The 19904-nt window shown below is 42.3% G+C and overlaps 3 protein-coding genes across 5 annotated transcripts; 2 read left to right on the forward strand and 1 right to left on the reverse strand.

The window, feature by feature from the left end:
• Positions 1–1364: 1364 nt before the first annotated feature.
• Positions 1365–4857, forward strand: coq2 (coenzyme Q2 4-hydroxybenzoate polyprenyltransferase). 2 transcript variants are annotated; one of them, XM_076997732.1, is made up of 9 exons: positions 1365–1545; positions 1806–1890; positions 1996–2336; positions 2523–2689; positions 3382–3503; positions 3675–3760; positions 3909–4042; positions 4174–4362; positions 4504–4857. In XM_076997732.1, exons 3-9 carry the CDS (start codon positions 2030–2032, stop codon positions 4669–4671), a joined length of 1173 nt encoding a protein of 390 aa, XP_076853847.1. In that variant the 5' UTR covers positions 1365–1545; positions 1806–1890; positions 1996–2029; the 3' UTR covers positions 4672–4857. The 2 variants fall into 2 exon arrangements, with proteins under 2 accessions (XP_076853847.1, XP_076853846.1); XM_076997731.1 differs by lacking the exon at positions 1806–1890.
• Positions 4449–15670, reverse strand: gldc (glycine dehydrogenase (decarboxylating)). The gene is made up of 25 exons (XM_076997728.1): positions 15099–15670; positions 14826–14904; positions 12771–12906; positions 12133–12297; positions 11972–12049; positions 11737–11884; positions 11286–11482; positions 11037–11133; positions 10823–10928; positions 10604–10743; positions 10387–10467; positions 10189–10286; positions 9492–9576; positions 9371–9412; positions 8986–9128; positions 8423–8498; positions 7199–7324; positions 6817–6966; positions 6615–6727; positions 6315–6456; positions 6125–6236; positions 5951–6046; positions 5678–5850; positions 5465–5545; positions 4449–5309 (listed from the first exon to the last, which is right to left on the reverse strand). Exons 1-25 carry the CDS (start codon positions 15375–15377, stop codon positions 5172–5174), a joined length of 3081 nt encoding a protein of 1026 aa, XP_076853843.1. The 5' UTR covers positions 15378–15670; the 3' UTR covers positions 4449–5171.
• On the forward strand, positions 14411–19005 carry mboat4 (membrane bound O-acyltransferase domain containing 4). Of its 2 annotated transcripts, XM_076997730.1 has the most exons (4): positions 14411–14488; positions 16999–17034; positions 17123–17347; positions 17544–19005. In XM_076997730.1, the coding sequence occupies exons 2-4, from the start codon at positions 17027–17029 to the stop codon at positions 18475–18477; spliced, it is 1167 nt and encodes a 388-aa protein (XP_076853845.1). In that variant the 5' UTR covers positions 14411–14488; positions 16999–17026; the 3' UTR covers positions 18478–19005. The 2 variants fall into 2 exon arrangements, with proteins under 2 accessions (XP_076853845.1, XP_076853844.1); XM_076997729.1 differs by lacking the exon at positions 14411–14488 and having other exon boundaries at positions 16965–17034.
• The last annotated feature ends 899 nt before the right edge of the window (positions 19006–19904 follow it).

The raw sequence follows: 19904 nt of genomic DNA on the forward strand, positions 1-19904 counted from the left end.
ATTAAAAAAACGATTAGACAGCTATCCTTATGTCTCTCACATCATTTTCGCCTTCTGCTTCTTGGTAAATTTTAGACTTTATCTTAAGTGGCCATCTATGCAGTAACCAGTGTTTTAGACAAAAGAGGAAATGGGTCATTAAACCCGTAACACAGAATAAAGTTTAATGTGTTCCCCAATGACCCAAAGCCACATGCATTTATTAACAGTGATTATTATTATATTATTAACAGTTCTTACAGTTCTTACTGTTTATCAAAACTTCAGAGCGTTGTTTGCATTAAGTTGTTTGACTCTGGTTGGTCACAGTCATTTTCCCTTATGCCTCAGTTACAAACCAATGCTTGCATTTCATTTCTGTATTTTGGATTCTGACCTACACCTGTTTTATGAATTTGCTGTTTCTGCATTGTCTTTTAGGCTCCATTGTAATAAATCTCTATGTGGATCCTAAGCAATGTTTGGACTTAGCCTCCAGTGTACAATATAACTCATATAGCCATCTATCTGTGGATAACTACAAAATGTCTGCTGCATATGTTTTACTGACATAGGAAATCACTAATCATAATGTTGTCAATATACACCACTACACCACTACACCACTATACCACCACTGTTACAATGCGATGATACAATTGATTAGTATATTGATTAGTAACAGTATTTAACAATGAATTGTTGATCTGGACTTATATTACAAACTGCACAGACGTGTACACAATATACGTATATCCTATGAATAGTTACACATTGTTACATAATATATTAGTTACAGTGTAACAGTTGTTACCAAAGCAGTTGTTATACTGTACCAGTGTCGTTACAGTAAAATGTTTTTTAACATAGTCGTAGGAGCATCACAACAAACAAATCACATGACAGCGTCAGTAAAAATACAGGTGTGGCAGGTGTGGCAGTGTTTTGTGTTACACCCATGGGATTAGGCAGAGAGGAAAGCAAGTAAACCAGATTGGGCATCAGTGCAGTGAACTGGGAGAGGTAGACACAGACTTTTTATATAAGTACTCTAATCACAGCTGATGTATGCTTACTTCATCGCAACCCACTTTTAAATCTATTTTAGAATCCTTTAAGACTCAAATCATAGGACTCAATGTGGCAAACCATTTACTATAGTATTGCAAGTGATCTGCTGAAGGTTGAGCTGTTCAGGACTATAACTTAAAACATTATTCTTAGAAACAACAAGGATATAGATTTAATTTTAGTTTATATAACACACGCATAAATCCGCTTTCTGAAGATAAACGTAAGGAAATATTTTCTATCTGCACAAAGTGATCCGAGCCACGGTTGTGACAAGCGGAATCCAAAACCAGTTCGATGTTTCTGGGGGGACATTAGATCTAGAGCACAGACAGACCAACCATCCGTACTTGACTATGGGATGTATAAGATAGTTAGCATCATAACGTTAACTAATAAATGAATGAAATGAATGAATGAATGAATAATGCTGAATATCCCATTGTAATGGACAGTTTTTGAAGTACCCCATCAACCATCTGGTTGTTCGAGATTGTAAGTTCCTTTAATTCTCCAAAATAGCAAACACTGAGCTAAAAATAGATTGTAGCTAGCTGCTTTGGCTAGCCATTGAACCAACCTAGCTAGCTAATCCTTCTCCTTTAGTTAGGTTAGTGAACTACTGAAGCCTAGGTATGTTTTTAATAGGTACATTTTACTGCATTTGACTATATAAAGGCATGACGTGTTTTAACTTCTGACAAAATAAACACAGATACACCTGATTGCCTAAGATAGCTTACTAAACGTTTTAGCAAACATGTTACCTACATGACTGGAGACACCTACCACACGGGATGTCATCGGTGTGTGAGAGCACTCGCTGAAGTCTGTTGTTAGGTAGGTTATTTGAGAGTGTGAACTGGGGTAACCGTTAGCATGTGAATCAAAAAGTCATTAATGTTGCATTTATGCATTTGTTTCTTGTTTGAACGTCCGTAACAGGGAGGCTGCAACCGCTGCTACAGCAGACAAGAAGATGATGCCTACTAAACTATTAACACTCCTCGCCTCACATCCAATAAGGAAAATTCCACCACAGACTTGTTACTCCTATCTCTCAAGCATCCAGAGGAACAGGAAAGATAAGAGTGTTGTGATTGTTCCACCAGGCTTCTGTACTATTAAAAGGGACTTTCAGAAACAAAGAGTACGGTCACTGGCTGGCTCCGGCTATGGATTGTCAAACAAGAGGTCATTCAGTCTCACACCCGCGGGTATAGTTAACGCAGCCCCTGCGTCTGTGCAACCATACCTCCGACTAATGAGGTTGGACAAACCTATCGGTGAGTTCATGTAAACAACAAAAAAATAAAAACAACCACCTGTCATGTGCATGTCTTACAAACTCAGAAACATGGCTTTCGTAATTACATAAGAGTCTTAATTCAACGTGTCTGCTTCACAATCTAAGTAAGACTGTGCCTGAAATGAGCTCAAGCTCCCTCACCATCAGCTGTTCGTGCCGGCAGGGACATGGTTGCTCTACCTGCCCTGCACCTGGAGCATCGGCCTGGCCGCAGACCCCAGCTGCATCCCTGACCTGCGCATGCTTGCCCTGTTTGGCACGGGGGCCCTGCTGATGAGAGGGGCTGGCTGCACCATCAACGACATGTGGGACAAAGACTTCGACAAGAAGGTAGCCGCCACGTCCAAGCCGGGCTTCCTGGGTCCAACATCGCAACCCGTGAGGAGGAATGCAGCTGCAAGGTTACGGATTAGAAGAGCTTCATGTTCAAATGTAGCTATATTGTGACCTTGTAGTCTTGTATTTTGAGTTACATAGTGAGAGTACATAGTGAACATTCTTGAAATGTACTCCAGATTGACCTGCAGTTAGATTTTGGGTGAAGGTATTTCCCCAAACAACGTAATCTACTGTTGTAGTCAAATTCTATTATTTGACCTTGGTCCTAGCAACACGTTCACATAAAAGCATCCAACTTGAATTTAAAACAGCATTATTATGGGCTGCAGTGACTCTACTAACTCCAAAACTCCTTCAGTGTACTCAGAAAACCAATTTGTGTTGCACAGGAGATTCTTTAAATGTGAGTATTCTGGAACTGAAACACATTGGTTGGGCTCAAATTTCCCTGTCAGCTTCACCGTATTAACTTCCTTTACCTCGTTAGTCATATTGATGACTCGTTTGGCTATGCCAACTGAACAAGGCAAAGGTGGTTCACCCATTGTTTCTTTAGAGTAGCTCAAATTTTAACACAAACCCATATGGCATGCTTGTCATGATACAGTTCAGCGCAACAAAACCCTACCGACACAGCTTTCAGTCCTTTGTGACTTTAAAATGTGTTCTTTGTGTACGTGCAGGTGTTTCGCACAGCCATGCGACCCTTAGCTGCAGGACAGATCTCTCAGTTTCAGGCTCTGGTGTTCCTCGGTGGCCAGCTCAGCTTAGCACTAGCAGTCCTGCTCTCTCTCAACTATTACAGGTACCTCTTTTCAGGGTGTATCTCATTGTATTAGCTTTTAATGTAAATGTTTTTAATTCTTGATCTTTGTTTTTAACTAAATCACATAACGATTTGATCGTGTTTATTCATAAAGCGTTCAATTTCACATAAATGAAAATGCTGTTTCTTTTTATGACCGTCTCCTGTCAGCATTGTCCTAGGAGCTGCTTCTTTATTGCTGGTTGTCACCTACCCTCTAATGAAGAGAATAACATACTGGCCTCAGTTTGTATTAGGTGGGTACCGCAAAACTCATAAATGCAACATCTATAAAAATACAAATGATACAAAGTGTATAAACATAAAAAACGTTCGCAGGTTTACTGTATGCAGTTAAAAGTCATATAGTGAGAATGCTTGAAGGGTACCTTCACGCCCCGTTAGGTCTTGCGTTTAACTGGGGCGCGTTGCTGGGCTGGTCCGCCGTGAAGGGATCCTGTGACTGGACCGTGTGTCTGCCTCTCTACTTCTCTGGCATCATGTGGACGTTGATATACGACACCATCTACGCACATCAGGTTCTACCTTCTAGTTTAACATTAGAACCCAGGGGTGCTAATAACATCGTATCGTCTGTTTTTGGCTGTGCAGCAGCGGTTTGGGATTTTGAGCCATTGCCGTTTTTTTCCTCATGCGCTCTGTTGAGCAGGACAAAGAGGACGATATGAAGCTGGGCGTGAAGTCCACAGCGCTCAGGTTCCAGGAGCAGACCAAGTCATGGCTCAGTGCCTTCACCGTGGCTATGGTCTCAGGTCTGGCCTTAGCAGGTGCTAACGCTGACCAGACTCTTCCTTACTACGCTGCCGTGTCCACGGTGGCCGCTCTGCTAACACACCAGGTCAGTATAGTTCAGTATAGTCAAGATTTTATCACCAGCTAGCTTTGTGTGATCTGTATGTTGAAATAAAAGTACATACTATAAGAAAAGTTTTTCAAGCTTTATTCAAAGTTAACGAATGGCTTTCTTATTGCGATTCAGATATATTCTTTGGACATCAACAAGCCTGAGGATTGCTGGAAGAAATTTGTCTCCAATCGTAATCTAGGACTACTGTTGCTCTTCGGAATAGTTGTTGGAAATTTTTGGAAGAAACGAAATGACAGTCAGTATGACACCCAGTTAAACGCCATTACAAATGGACAGTAATGGTTAATTAAAGGTTAATATACATTACTATTTATACTACGATTTTCTTTCTATGGTAATAAATGTAAAAAGCAGAGAGGTTCCTTTAAAACATTTATTAAATTTCTACAAACAGTCTATGTAATAATTCCTTAAATAATTAGAAAAGGTTACATCTGTAAAAATTAAATGTGAACATTTCGAACAGTACCAGTAAGTTTTTTTTCTACATACAGTCAAAAGAAAATTCGTACATTTAAAACATTCATACATGTAATAAACAAATATAAAAACAAAAACCTATACAAGATCACTAAATCAGAATGAAAAACTGATTTAATTTTTATTAGTAGTGGAACAGCACTAAAGTGAGGGCAGAGATGCCAGGGCAGCTATTTGTACCGTGTGTGAAATGAGGCACCAAGACCACAAACGTAGAGGATTAATCCAAAGGAGAACTGATACCAACTGGAGATGCATCATTTGGAAGACTGTGATGGTGAGATGTTGCGAGCAGGTGGTCATGAAGATGCTCGCTCCTCATATGGAGATTCGTAGACCTCCATGGGGGGACAAGTGCAAACGAGGTGCTGGTCACCATAGATATCATCGATCCTTGAAATTGTGGGCCAGAATTTGGTCTCGGGTCTCACAAAAGGCTGGATTAAAATTAAAAGAAGTTGGTGAGCAAACATAACATTTACCGTTGTAACTGTTATTGTACTGTTGCAATAGGGGCAAATATGCATGTAGACTTGATCTGCAACTCGTGTGTTGATATTACGAGGCATGTCTAAAGACATGAAGCACATACCATGGGGAAAGCAGCAAACTCCCTGGAGTAGGGTCTGTCCCATGTGGATGAAGCAATGCACGCCAGTGAATGAGGGGCCATCTGCACAAGAAGACTTGGATCAGGATGCTGAATTGAGCTGACCATCAGGCAGCCTTCTTATAATAAAATGTCTTTATTGTAGAGTTCGACAAATCACAATGTTTCTCATCGGCCAGTTATCCGATTGGCTACCTTTAGCGGGTTAACCCTGGAGTCCATCCGGCCCTCTTCGACGTCTGCGATCTCCTGTCGAATGGCCATCAGGGAGTCACAGAAGCGATCCAGCTCGCCCTTGTCCTCAGACTCTGTAGGCTCGATCATCAGCGTTCCAGCCACGGGCCACGACATGGTGGGAGCATGGAAGCCTGGTGAAGGTTTCAGAGATGAGTTCTGCACCACTGTTTTTTGGGATGGGTAGGTAGAGGCAGGGGTGTACAGGCAGGGTTTGTGAGAAAGCGTTTTTACCGTAATCCTGTAGTCTTTTTGCAACGTCCACTGCCTCGATGTTGGCAGTTTTTTTAAATGGCCGAACATCCAAAATAAATTCATGTGCAACGAACCCTGTAAAATGAAATTTTCAGAACAAAACCCACCAACATTATGAATCATTTACATCAATGTAACATCATTGCTATTTACCTTTAGATCCCCTGAAGAGGATCTTGTAATGATTCTCCAGTCTCTTGGCCATGTAGTTTGCATTAAGGATTGCTACTTCTGTTGCATGTCTTAGCCCCTTTGAACCCATCATCTAAATAAAGAGGGCATTAGATGTTAATCAGTCAACTCTACAGCACTGATTCAGCATTGTGTTCTGTTATGTCATTACCTTTATGTAGGCCCAAGAGATGGGCAAGATGGCGCTAGACCCCCAGGGGGCAGCACTGATTGTACCCAGAGAGCTAACTGTATTGCTGGACTGCATGTTCACCACTGGATGGCTTGGTAGGAATGGAGCAAGGTGTTGTTTCCTGGAACAGAAACGTCAAAACACTGCATCTTTAAAATCAGAGTGGAAAACTTGAGGAAACCCTTCAGCAAAACTGATTTAGCCATCCGACTATGGACCACAGTACAACATTACGTCCCACACATGATTAATTGTACATAAGGAAAGCTAAACACTTACACGCCAATGGGCCCCATCCCTGGACCCCCACCCCCATGGGGTATACAGAAGGTTTTGTGAAGATTCAAGTGAGAAACATCTGAGCCGTAATCACCTGGCCGACACAGGCCCACCTGTTGTGTTAAAACATAACATAACGTAGTTATTGGATGTGCTGAAGCAGGTGAGATGGAGATCGGGCTGATTGCACTGCCCAAGTCACCTGAGCATTCATGTTGGCCCCGTCCAGATAGACCTGTCCGCCATTTTGGTGAATCAGGTCGCACACTTCGCTCACGTTCTCTTCAAACACGCCATTGGTTGAAGGGTATGTGATCATAATGGCTGCCAGGTTTGCCTTGTGTTTGTCAACCTGGGAAGAATAACATTGAAGAGAGACACTCAAAGGTAAATACCTTGCAACCCACTTAAAGATCTCTCGAGTTTTTGCTCAAAGAATTGAATGCCGGCATTTATTCTGAAACCTCAAATGATGTAAATGTCCCATAAGAGGGTAATGAGGTTTTTTGTCTGCTGTAAATGCACTTTGACCATGACAATTAGTATCAGAACACCAGACACTTAAATGTCATAATAATCTGTACCATTGCTTTCAGGTGAGCCATATCAATGCTGCCATCTTTGTCCACTTCCACCACCTGGACTTTCATTCCAGCCATCTGAGCGCTGGCTGGGTTCGTCCCATGAGCCGACTTAGGAATCAGACACACCTGGGACAGCATAGGCAGTTTCAGCACCACATAGTGGCAGATTTGTTGAATCATAATTTACATGAACTATGAACACTGCTGGATGGTTCAAGATCAAATATGCCACTGGTGACAGGTAACTGGTAACAGTGTGTACATTTCTTATTCTATAAATTTATTTTCAAAAGATATTTACAGTTTGAAATAAGGTAATAAAATGCATGTGTAAAATGCATTACCACCATATTGCAATGCCAGTGTATTTTTAGTAGATGTAATACAGGGCTTGTTTGGCTTGCTTATATTTTTGCATGTTTGTACAGTTTTGTGCTGATTCTCATAAACATTATAAAAAATGGCCTTCAATCATACACTAGGAACATTCTGTACAGAGTTAACGGGCCAGAGAAACCGGTTCATGTTTGTGAATCAACAAATGGCTTTTCCAAATATGGAGAGGGTGCAGTCAAGTGAAAAGCACCACCCACGTGGGAAAAGTGTAGTTGTGTTCTATACCTTATTATCTCAACCATGGCAGTTTGGACCTTGACTGTGTCAGGAGCCCGGTTGCCTATCTAAGATGTGCTTACAGGAGAGTAAAGGATTACCTTGGCTGTCTTGAGGTGCCCACCCCCGTCCTAACCCCAGCTCCTGTATGCCACTTTTGCTGCTGTATTTTAAAAGACACCATCCTCCTACCACCCGAATCACACCGTCCCCAAGGAGCACGGATCTCACTCCCAAAACAGAACACGTCTTCCAGTTGAAATCCCATGTTCCATGAAATCCCAAAGAGCCTCGCTAGCCGGAGAATTCGCTCGTCACGTTCTAATCTTACTGAGCTGCTAATCAACCAGCAGGTCTGATAGCAGGAACCATTCATTTATTCCTTTCCATTGGCTGCTGAGTAGTTCAACTGTCCTTATCTCTTTCTCCTATGTGCTCAAACAGGCCTTCTGATAATTGCTAGAAGCAAGACATGCAATCTTCTGTGAAGAGTTTATCTCAACTTGGCCTCTTCCATCTAGTCACATCTGAGCTACTCTGTCGACTGATTAATACAAGTTGCCCCTTGGTTTTAATTAGTTTGTTTTGTTTGCAGAGAGCTTGGGGACTCACTGTTCTGTGGGACTCTCCTTTGGAGTTCAGATAGGCTTTGATTGCAGCCAGGCCGGCGTACTCGCCCTGAGCACCGCTGAAAGGCAAAGACGAACCGTCATTGTCGCTGGCACCAGCCCCAACGTTTGCCTCAGCAAATTGCAGTTCAAAGATTACAAGGGACTTCAGGAGGGGAGCAGCTTCTCTCAAGAGGATCGAGTGGACAGCAGTGACACTGTACTATTACATAACCAAACTTCTACAGGATATTAATTGAAGCAGACAGTTTGAGTTATCTAAGCAGGTTTATAAAACATTAACAGCCTTTTTGGGCTTACATGTATACCGGAAGAATGACCTTCCTGTTGATATTCATTAGGACAGTATTAAGGTAATATGTAACTTGCTGTTGTGAAACTTTGTAGTTATTCTCTTCAGGATCAGAACAGCTTCAATTTCTCAATAAATTAACTGTGTGATCTCTGTCTAATGAAGTTGCAATTTCTATACTGGCAATTAGACTGAAAATTTGCATTTTTCTGTCATAGTATATGGACAATTTTTTCAGTCGATGTAGGACTCGCCTATTTGGTTGAAAGGAGATCTTATCATATCCTGTGACTTCACAAAGATCCCTCTCCAGCTGTCGGAAGAGCTGTTGATAACCCTCAGCTTGGTCCAGCGGCACGAAGGGGTGGATGTTAGCAAACTCACGCCAGGTGATTGGCTGTCGGAGAAGGGGGGGGGAAAGCATTCCTTTGAATGGATTGGTTGAGCGAGGCTCAATAAACAGGCATGAGCAGTGAAAACGTGAATGGATTGGTCATTTGGAGACAGAGTGTGGGGTAGGGCTCTACATTCCAAAGCGCATCGGGAGTAAGGTCTTGGTGACGGCACACATTCTTACATTTGACCCATCGATAACCCTGACAACAATCACAGAGTGGGAGGGAAGAAGCAACTTCTCACCATGAGTTCTGAGGAGCTGTTCAGCTTCATTGTGCAGGACCCCTACGTTCAAGGGCAGATTTTAGTGCACTGCTCATAATGAAGATGTAAGAGATTCAGGATCAGTCTGTGCGTTCCTTACCAAAGGAATCATGCTGTGAACAAGGGAAATGTCCTTATTTTCCAGTCTCTTCATATACCGCACTATGTTGGTCTCCGAATGATAACTGTGGCACGAAGAGCAAATTATTACTTTTGCACAAACAAATCCAATCTCTTGTCCAGTCTATTATTACATAAACTGTCTTACAAAAAGCTGAAATTGCATTCCAATTGGTGGCATGACAACTGCATCAAAATCAAGTAATTATAATTACTGTTTTGTTTCCGTAAGTTCCATATGTCCAGTTAATATTTTGTAAACATTATGATGTCATGGAAATTACCGAACAAAGAAGGTCATTGGGAAGTCATTCTATTTAGCGCCCATGACTATCGGTATATATATAATAGTAATAGTTAAATGTAAAACTTATTTGGTTAGAAATGTTAAAAAAAATAGTCATATTCTTGTCTGCAATAAAAGGAATGAGTACATGGATTTTGAACATGCTGAGATTTAACCTCTTATAACCCCTTGTACTGAAATAGCATGCAAGATTAGATAAAAAAAAAAAAGCACTGGCGCTATTTTGCTAATACCAAGAACATCAGATACTGATCAATTATTTCCTCGCGTCACAGAAGGCCAACACCTCCCAGTTTTGCATGCAATACTCAATGGGCAGATACAGCTCAGTGCAGCATCCCATGTGAGTCCTTAAGGCGCCGTGACGGACCTGTTGAACACAGGGTGGGTGAGGAACTTGCTGGTCCTCTTGAAAGGACCTGCCAGCAGCCCTTTTGTTCTCTCACTCATCTTCTCAGCAAGGAGCTCCTGAACCAAAAACCAAACCAAGAAAAGCTCAAAACGTCATCAGGTCTGGTTAGCACATCATTATGATTTTGCATTTTAGGATTATTATGGTCACACTTACAGCAGAGGATTCGCATCCAAAGATCCAGAGCAGATCGTCCAAGTCTCTCTCTGTAATGGTCTCATCCAAAGACACTCCAAGCTGTAACCATTCACACAGTAGTTTTTATGGCTGGCCTGGTCAAGATCTTTCAAGGTCGATCTTATTAAAAGTCTTATTTATAGTCCTATACAAGAATTGATATGACACTGAATATTTGTTTCTGAAGAGGACCCACCACTCCTTCAGAGTAGACGCGGAGGTTGACCTCACGCTGAACTGCCTTCTCCAGTATGTCTTTGGCCGCCACGCCGCAGTGAATCTTCAGCGTGTCGAAGAAGGTGTCGTGTTGGAGCTTGTGGCCAGCTCTAATCAGCCCTGTGACAGCAAAGGGAACACGTTTGGACCGGGGGCCCAGAAAACCCAAAATGACCGGGAGGGATGGGCGGAGCCGTACCCTCGGCGAGAATCAGCGCTGCATTGTGAATCCTTTCGGCGATGTGCCGCAGACCCTGTGGGCCATGGTAGAGGGCGTACATAACAGCCATGTTTGCCAGAAGTGCCTAAGGAGAAGACACAGGAAGGGGAGGAGTCAGTAGGAACAGGGAGGAGCCAGTAGGAACATGGCCACACGCTTCGTCACATAGCGCTCTGAGGTTCCGTGTAGGCACCTGCGCAGTGCAGATGTTGCTGGTGGCCTTGTCACGACGGATGTGCTGCTCCCTGGTCTGCAGAGCCAGACGGTACACCTCCTTCCCAGCGGCATCCCTACACAAAGCAAGGAGGGGAGGGGCGATAAAAGTGTGAAGCTAAATATGTGCACACAAACACGCACCCGATTTCAGAGATGGCAAAACCATCACGTTTGGATTGGTACTGATGAAAGACCAACGTCAGAATGGTCCGTTAAGGAAGCTCACCTGGTGACCCCAACCATCCTTCCCGGCATCATCCTGACCAGGTTTTCTTTGACGGAGAAGAAGGCAGCATGGGGGCCACCATAACAGAGAGGCACCCCAAAGCGCTGCGAGCTGCCCAGGGCGATGTCCACCCCGAACTCACCCGGTGGGCGCAAGATGCACAGGGCCAGCAGATCTGTAGCGCAGCAGGCCAGCGCCTTCAATCCAGAGTGGGGGGTACAACACAAATGATTACGACAAGCTGAGGCAGGCAGTCAAATAAGGCCAGGAGCAAACTGAATTCCTCTGAGAAGACAAGGGATTGTATCAATTTGTCAAAGCAGCAGAAGTTTCCCTTTGGGCTAAAAGTCAATGTCAGGCTGAACCATCAGCGCTTGTCTACAGAAGACGTTAAAAGTCAAAGACCGCTAAAACATTCCACGTTTAATAGTGCTGCAGGATCGTTACGTACTCCACCCTTGTGGGCCCGATCCACAAGCGAAGAGAAGTCCTCCACCCGTCCTTCGGTGTCAGGGTACTGGAAGAGCACCCCGCTCACGTCGTTCCCACTGAACTCCATCTCGTGAGGCAACTTCAGCACGGTCTTCACCCCGATGTAGCTAAACATACGTCAGAACTTCAACTTAGCAGCGTACATCATGCGCAAAGTATACACGCTCGTCTCGGGCTGGACGGCCGCGACATACTTGGCCCTGGTTTGCACCACGGCGATGGTCTGGGGATGACAGCGGGGATCGATGTAGAAGGTCCTTCTCTTGTTTTGCCTGAACACAAGGCGGTAGGAACAAGGGTCAGTCGTACGCTTGGACTCGTTCGTCACATGAGGTCTTGGACGCTGCGTTCGAACCTGTGGCAGAGCTGCATCGCCTCGGCGGCCGCCGTTCCTTCGTCTAGCAGCGAAGCGTTAGCCACAGCCATGCCCGTGATGTCACACACCATGGTCTGGTAGTTTAACAGGCTCTCTAGACGACCCTGTGAGACCTCAGGCTGGTAGGGAGTGTACTGGGTCACCCTGGTAAAAGAAGAGATTTAGGCAGGAAGGAGCATCCCAAATTGCTTGTTTAAACTACAAATAATTTTAGACCCTAAGTAAAATGGTAGAAATGAATTTCAAAAAGTTTGTGGCATTACAAAGATAGATAATTTATTCATCTTTAAATAAATACAGCTGAACCTTTGCATTCAAGGAGAGTACATGCGTAAGACCACAAATCAAATAATTAAATTATTAAGTGTCACCAGAAACGTTTAAATGGCAGAAAAAATAATTGTCAGCTACAGACAAGAGTGATGAGAAACTGCTGCTCAACATTTTCTCAAAAGCTTATTTTTAAACATAGTATTTCTACATAATCGCACAATATACAATCATCTATTAAACATCTATATTTTAAGGCATGTATGTTCAATGTCTGTGTTCTGCTGTCACATATTAAGGACAGAAATAAAACATGCAAGACGACCTTCTGGAAAAAAACCACACACCATCCAGAATTTTCCAGAAGATTTCTCTGTATGACAGGGGGCACAGAACAGTTATAATAGCCCATTCCAATGTAGGATCTCCACAGCTTATTCTTGGAAGCAATCTTTTGGAGTGACTCAAGAATTTCATTTTCACCTGTAAAGAGTAAATTAGAACTATTGTGACACACACACACAGACATACAAGAAACAGATAGACAGATATAGACCAACATCTAATTTTATTGGCTGCAACACTCAAGCTTCATATGATGATATCACCACCCACATCCACTTGAATCATCTTGTTTCATCATAGACAAAGAAATTCACACAGTACACAGAGCAAACAGTCTACTAAAAGTGAAAGCAGCTATCCACTGAATTATTTAGCAGGTAACACAAATTAACACAATAATTCAAATCTGGTTGAGAAACTACATTTTTAATTCATGATGTTCATATTCTTGCACTCACCTTCAATATTCCATTTAACAAAACCGCTATTGAAATTAATTATTATACTTGGTGTGTATGTACATTTGGTATTGGATAACTAATAAAAAAAGCACTATTGACCATGTTTAATCCACTCAAAGCCCGCAGGTGCAAGCACATACTTTATCAAAATCACAAAAGCCAAGAATGTGTGATGGACATATGGACTATTTCCTGATGGCCAACTAGTGTAATTCCAGTTGGTTGGAGGCACTGGAACCAGTTGCGTACCGAGACACATTAAATTCCCCACTTGTTGTGCCACAGCTCAGTAACAGAAAGTCAGCAGTGATGGGACAATGTAGGAAGACACACTGAGGTGGTCACATCCAAAAAAAAATCCAGTTGATTTTAACTGAGCAGTGTTATGCAACACAACACCTTGGTATAGATATGGAGGACATTTTACCATTCAACACCTCCAAACAGTGAAGAATGGATAAACGCGACCTTTTTACATGACAGCTGATCTAAATATTGGAGCTTCCATTGTGAACTATTTTCAATGAGGCCAAAGGCTTTTGTCAAAATCTATTGTCAAAGCATGAGGCTCTTGCTGGATTTGCAAACCAAGTTCTATCCAGCTGAACCTGCAAAATCCAGTATGGCTCCCCATGGAGTTTTTCAGCATGGCTTAACTCATTACGAGGCAGACAGAGCAGTTATAACTGACATCACAACGCTTTATGTCACGTTCAAGACCTTCCCCATATCATCAAGTGTTCGTATACAACTGAAAAATTGCCTCTAATTTAATATTTTCCTGACATAATATTTCTGCAGGTCATATGGGTCTATAAAAGAGTTGCATCACAAGTTGCACTTTTCTTACGCGCATAGAATAAGTACATAAATATAATTACTGTTGGTTAAATGAATTCATTTAGCAGAGCGGCAGAATGTTCTGAAAACAAAAAACAAAAGCATACCTAATACATATAATCTTCAAAATGAATCAAACACCTCTAACTTGAAATAAATATTTCCTTGCAAAAGCAACGATTTCATCGTGCATTTATTTTAGTTATGGGACAGAATCGCGGCGTTAAACGATCGCTCGTTACACGGTACCGCGGATGAGTGATGCAAGGTTGACGCTAACCAGATCAAACTGGACTTTACACTGGGATCGTCCTACTGGCATCGGCCGGGGGCGCAAGGAGGTTGGCGCTGCTCGCCGGGTTCCGCAAAAACAACTCCTAATATGTTCAAAGGAAGACTTAACGGTGAAAAACGTTCCGGTAAAGTCTATTGGCACACAATAAGCGTGCAACCTACATTCCGCCCGAAATAGTCTCTTTTGTTCCGGCCGGGTTCGTTTTGAAAATCGTATGTTCATGTTTCGGACTAAATTAATTCGTAAAAACAATGATGAGGGGTAAAAACGTATTGACGAGAAAACAGCGAGAGGTCTCTTATGTATTCTAGGAATATCCGACCATATATGCTGTGGTTTAATCTCAAAGTGGTCCAAATGCTTAACGGCGAGTCGATCCGAATAATCGATGAAATCACATCAACAAATAACACGTGCTCTCTCTCTGTGTGTGGTTGATAGTAGAAAGGAGTAAAACTTACAGACAGGGTCGTCCATTTTCAAACTCCTTTGCAGGCGAATAGATGATGGAATTGTGTTTTCTATAAGCTCTGAAATGGACTGAAATCAAAATGGATAGCACACACCATAATGTGTACACTCATATATTAGACTTTCATTTTATTTTCATATTTAGAGGACAACTGTCAGCGTTAAAAATTGATCGATTACAAAATGGTTAAAATATTTTATGACAAGGAAAAATCTTTAGGTAACCTTCATTATGAGAGGTATTGAGAACTTATTTATCTTACCCCAACCCCAAGCGTATTAAGCATTTCTCTCTTCTCTTTGTCGCCGGGTCCAATATGCCTCTCAGAAAAGTCATCATGCCTTGGTAGTATTCTCTCAATCTTTCTCGTCCCCCAAACCGCAGATGTCCTAACTCCACGAATATTGGCGGACAATTTGAGACTTTTTGGTTGGTTATACAGTTTCACAAAAATGTTACTCTTTCCATGAAGGTTTTTGTAATGCACTCGAGCATTAACCGTCCTGGTGATGAACCCCCAGGATTTCGCGCAGTTTTGCATTTTTCCGGTAAAAAAATATTCACGAAATAAAAAAAAACTTGAGTAGTTCAGCCACACTTTACTCCGTGTGACCTACTGAATACCGATGCTGCAAAAAACCTGCTCCAAAATTCAGTTTACACGCCTCCTGATTACACGGAGACCAGCCAATCCACACCAGAAGCCCCGTGACGCCACCACAAGACCCGGGCAAAGATTTCGTCCCTAACTTTGAAACATACGAAATTATCTTTGCTCATACAAAATTATAGGGGTTAGGCTACTTTGATCCCACGAAGGTACACACCTCCGTATGGCCTGATTCTGGATTGTGGACTTATTTGGTAATCCATACGGAAGCACTGAGTTACATGTTGGTACAAACTAAATCTACAGGTTAAACCACAAACATTCCAGAGTCTACAGGTGTTGAAATGCTTTCGGTTCATCTAATCCACGTTCATCACTGTCAAATTGAGACGTTTTGTAAACGAACATTGTGATATAAAACACCTCATGGACCTCTTAAGACACTCGTTCACTCGATCACGTTTAACATAATTCGTTGCCTGAAATCGCTTCGATGATTCGCACCAGTAACATTTTGTCTTACATTTGGTTCACAGACTGAATGTCCCGAGACTGCTTTATTTATTTGAAGATAAATGCTGATGTCTGCTATGTGCTCAAACCGACTAATAACATTGGACAAAAAGTTTTTGTACCACACATTATAAAGTCGACCTTACAGAACTATTTTATGCTGAATCCAAATCTATTTCAAATCTATATCAGGCATGGCGAAAGATCAATTAAATGTTACAATATGTATATAAATAAGGCTAGTATTACATCAAAGAAATGCATATTCTACAATGAACATGTGGTTTTGTATGACAATATTTATTTATGGCAATATTTGCCAAGGCACTCAGAAACCCCTGGACACTGCACTGTCTGCACCTGGTATTAATCCAGAATAAAGAAGTAGACCATAATGACAATTCATTGTTATTTTAGCACAAATACATGCATATTTACAAGGTGGGAATTTATGAAATATTACTACGAAGTGAAATGCCCAATAAAAAGGGAGTACCTCTGTTAAGTAGCAATAAATATCCTTTTTCACAAATTCTCTTTGGAATATGACATCCTCATTATAGAGGTCAGATCCCGGATTAAAAAAGCCTTAGGCAATAACTCTAAAATGCTGACCATTATATTCAAAGAAATGTAAATGTGTTTTTATGTCAGCCTTAAAGCATCATGCAGCACAACCACATGTAGTGCAAGGACTATGTACCCATGATAGTGTTGCCATGTTTTAGAAATCCATTTAGAGAACCAGTAGATGACCACCACATATGTCTACCTGTGCATGTCTGGAATTTTGATAGTGTGTTTTTAAGGTGAAACAAAAATGTTAGAGAGCAGGTATTTGCTCTTTGGGTGTTAATAATAAACTCAATACTTCATGCTTCATACAGAGAGCACAAGCTCTCCACCAGATAACACATACGTACACAGTTGTCACCCTCCTCTGGTTCTGCAGTATGGGTCTTCTGTGGTTCATTTTGGATGAAAATCTACACCTGGTCTATCAGATGCTCACTGTACCTTTTGCTTTGATGTTCTACAGCTTAGCTACACGAGGGTATCTCACCTTGATGAACAGGTAAGGACGATTTCAGATGCAACGTTTTATTACTAAATATTCCTCCGGCTATAATGCTGCATAGTAACTGAAGTTAAATGCTTTTAAGGCATATCTGTGTAACGCTGGGAGGACTCCTGCTGGCTGTTTTAACCATGGGCCCATACTGCTTATTGCTCTTCACCACGTCGGTCGTGTTTGTGCCGCTGGTGTCCTTTGTGGAACCGGCTCACGTGCACAGTTGGATCTTTGGACTGCAGATGTGCTGGCAAACGTTCTGGCACTTCTACATTCAGTACCAGCAATACTGGGTCCAAGAGCCTACAGATCCCAGGTATCACCTTGCAACATGATCATGAGATTCACAGACTGGTGTAGTTCAGGGGTCTTCATGAGTTGGGCCATGTGCGCCAGGGCAGGGGAACGTAAAACTATGCAGGACCGACCCTGGGATGCCGAGCCTGGTGCTGAAGCCCCTTGCCGTCACTCACAGGTTACACGTCTATAAATTCTGTTTCCTTCTCTTGCAGACTTTTTCTGGCCATGTCTGCGTTAATGCTCCTCAGCCAAAGAGTCACATCTGTGTCGATGGATCTCCAGGATGCAAACGTCACTGGGTCTTTCAAAAGAAGCTCCAGAGATGAAACCCCCTCCCTCGTTCCTCTCTTGAGCTACACGCTCTATTTCCCTGCTCTTCTTGGAGGTCCGCTGTGCCCTTTCAACACTTACATATCCTTCATGGAGCAGATAAGCATCACTCCACCACCTTCTCCTCTTTTCATATTGCCTTTGAAGCTATTGCGGGTGCTGGCCCTGATAGCTCTCAAATATCTCCTCACAAGCGTTCTACTGTCAAGCAGTTTGAGATCCAGCAGCACTGATGGTTCTCCCGGTCTACTGTGGATCTGGGTCTTCTCATTGGTGCTCAGGCTCAACTATTACGCACACTGGAAAATGAGCGAATGTCTTAACAACGCCATGGGCCTGGGTTTCAGCGGGCGTGGCCCGAGTGGAGAAGCGCTGTGGGACGGCCTTTCTGATGGAGACGCATGGGAGATCGAGTCATCCGCCCACATATCTGCGTTCGCCCGCCGCTGGAATGCCACGACAGCTGCCTGGCTGCGCAGACTGGTGTTCCAGAGGTGCAGACGGACTCGACTGCTGGCTACGTTCGCCTTCTCGGCCCTGTGGCACGGACTGCACCCAGGCCAGGTCATGGGGTTTCTCGGGTGGGCCGTAGCCGTGTTGGCAGACCACAGGCTGCATGCACGTTTTGGCCTGAGGTCTAGAACTCCTGGGAGGGAGGCCTTATTCACATGCTTAAGCTGGGCCTACACTCAGATCGTCATTGCTTGGGTCGTTGTGGTTACTGAACTTCGGAGTTTTGAGGCAGCTTCAGCGCTGGCTGCAACGCACGTGGCTTTGTTTCCACTTGCAAGTGTCGTGATATTGTTTATTCTGTAATAAGTACATTAAGTTTGTGATATTCATCATTGATGAATAGCATTATTGATTCTTTGTATGTTTTTGCTTTCATATCAGATTGCCACACGGAGAAGCGCAATTCATCACTCCAGAGAACACACTTCCACTGCCACATGAAGTTTGCATGTCTGTAGTGACTGACTCTGTAGAAAGTTGGCGATCTCTTTGCACTATGCACTTCAGAATCCGCTGGCCCCACTCCGTCAGTTTACGTGGCTGGTATCCTATCACAGTTCCATGCTGGAATTCACTGAGCTCCTGAGAGCGACCCATTCTTTCACAAATGTTTGTAAAAACAGTCTGCATGCCTAGGTGCTTAACTGTATACAGCTGTGGCCATGTAAGTGATTGGAACACCATATACCTTTCAGATTTGATTAGTAGTGAGACAGCTATTTACACTTCCATGATGCCACCTAGTGGATGCTCTGAGCTCTGAATAATCAAATATAGATATACACATATAAACATTTAAGCAAAAAAAAAAAAAAACCAAAAAACAAAGAATCTGCAGTGTACTGTAGTAGTACATGACAAGATATAACAAATCTTTAATTCTGATGGGTTTGTTGAACACTTTTGTATCATCAAGATTATGACATCTTGTGATATCCATGGCAAGGCATTTTAATGGAAATTGCATTAATGACATATTTGTTTGCATTGCCAGTTGTTGCTATGGCAGCAATGAAATTAGGAACCTCAAAGAAAAATAACTGATGTACAGTCTTGAAACTTTAGATCCCCCTGAAATGAGTGTGATAATTTTTCATATATAATCTGGTTCCTCTTTCTACTTATTCAGAATACTTGCACATCTGAAGGAGGGCCTGTGGTCGAAACATCCTGTTTCTCTGGAAACACGTTCAAAGCACGATGTATGTGACATGTACTAACACATTGAACCTAAACCCTTTCAACATGAAACTCTTATTCATTACAAAATCAGGTATCAGGAGTTCCTGTGGTAAAAAATGAGTAATTATAAGAATTTCAGACATGTATGTTAACATGATGTGATGTGCGAAAATTTTTGTTGCTTTTATCTACTTGCTCTTATATGTTTGTTCTGATTTTAACTACTATGTAGCACTTTGAGGTTTCATTGAAATGTAAAGTGCACTATAAATAAAATGGATTATTATTATTATTATTATTATAACATAATTAATCTAGTTATGATGCTGAGACACACAGTGGGGTAGTTCTTCTACAAAGAACCCACATCCCAGGTAGGGCTCAGTGGTATTTGTGACAACTCATTTTGAAGGGGGTCCAAATTTCTTGCAGTGCTGACAATGTATTGCCCATTTTTAATCCCATACTTATCTTGAAAATTAGGCCCATTTTCACTGTACAAGACATTGAAACCTGCACATTTACAGTTAAGATCGACAATTGTTGGA

Source organism: Brachyhypopomus gauderio, chromosome 3 (assembly GCF_052324685.1).
Source record: "Brachyhypopomus gauderio isolate BG-103 chromosome 3, BGAUD_0.2, whole genome shotgun sequence".
NCBI lineage: Eukaryota > Metazoa > Chordata > Actinopteri > Gymnotiformes > Hypopomidae > Brachyhypopomus > Brachyhypopomus gauderio.

Excerpts from the sequence above, each read along its gene's own strand:
- coq2 (XM_076997732.1), top strand. The coding sequence starts at position 2,030 with ATGATGCCTACTAAACTATTAACACTCCTCGCCTCACATCCAATAAGG. Across the intron at positions 3,761-3,908 it reads CTGGCCTCAGTTTGTATTAG|GTCTTGCGTTTAACTGGGGC; the intron begins GTGGGTACCGCA and ends ACGCCCCGTTAG. Across the intron at positions 4,363-4,503 it reads CCGCTCTGCTAACACACCAG|ATATATTCTTTGGACATCAA; the intron begins GTCAGTATAGTT and ends ATTGCGATTCAG.
- gldc (XM_076997728.1), bottom strand. The coding sequence starts at position 15,377 with ATGCAAAACTGCGCGAAATCCTGGGGGTTCATCACCAGGACGGTTAAT. Across the intron at positions 11,885-11,971 it reads GTGGTGCAAACCAGGGCCAA|CTACATCGGGGTGAAGACCG; the intron begins GTATGTCGCGGC and ends ACGTATGTTTAG. Across the intron at positions 6,967-7,198 it reads TGGCTCACCTGAAAGCAATG|GTTGACAAACACAAGGCAAA; the intron begins GTACAGATTATT and ends TATTCTTCCCAG.
- mboat4 (XM_076997729.1), top strand. The coding sequence starts at position 16,988 with ATGTTCTACAGCTTAGCTACACGAGGGTATCTCACCTTGATGAACAG. Across the intron at positions 17,035-17,122 it reads TATCTCACCTTGATGAACAG|GCATATCTGTGTAACGCTGG; the intron begins GTAAGGACGATT and ends AATGCTTTTAAG. Across the intron at positions 17,348-17,543 it reads CAAGAGCCTACAGATCCCAG|ACTTTTTCTGGCCATGTCTG; the intron begins GTATCACCTTGC and ends CTTCTCTTGCAG.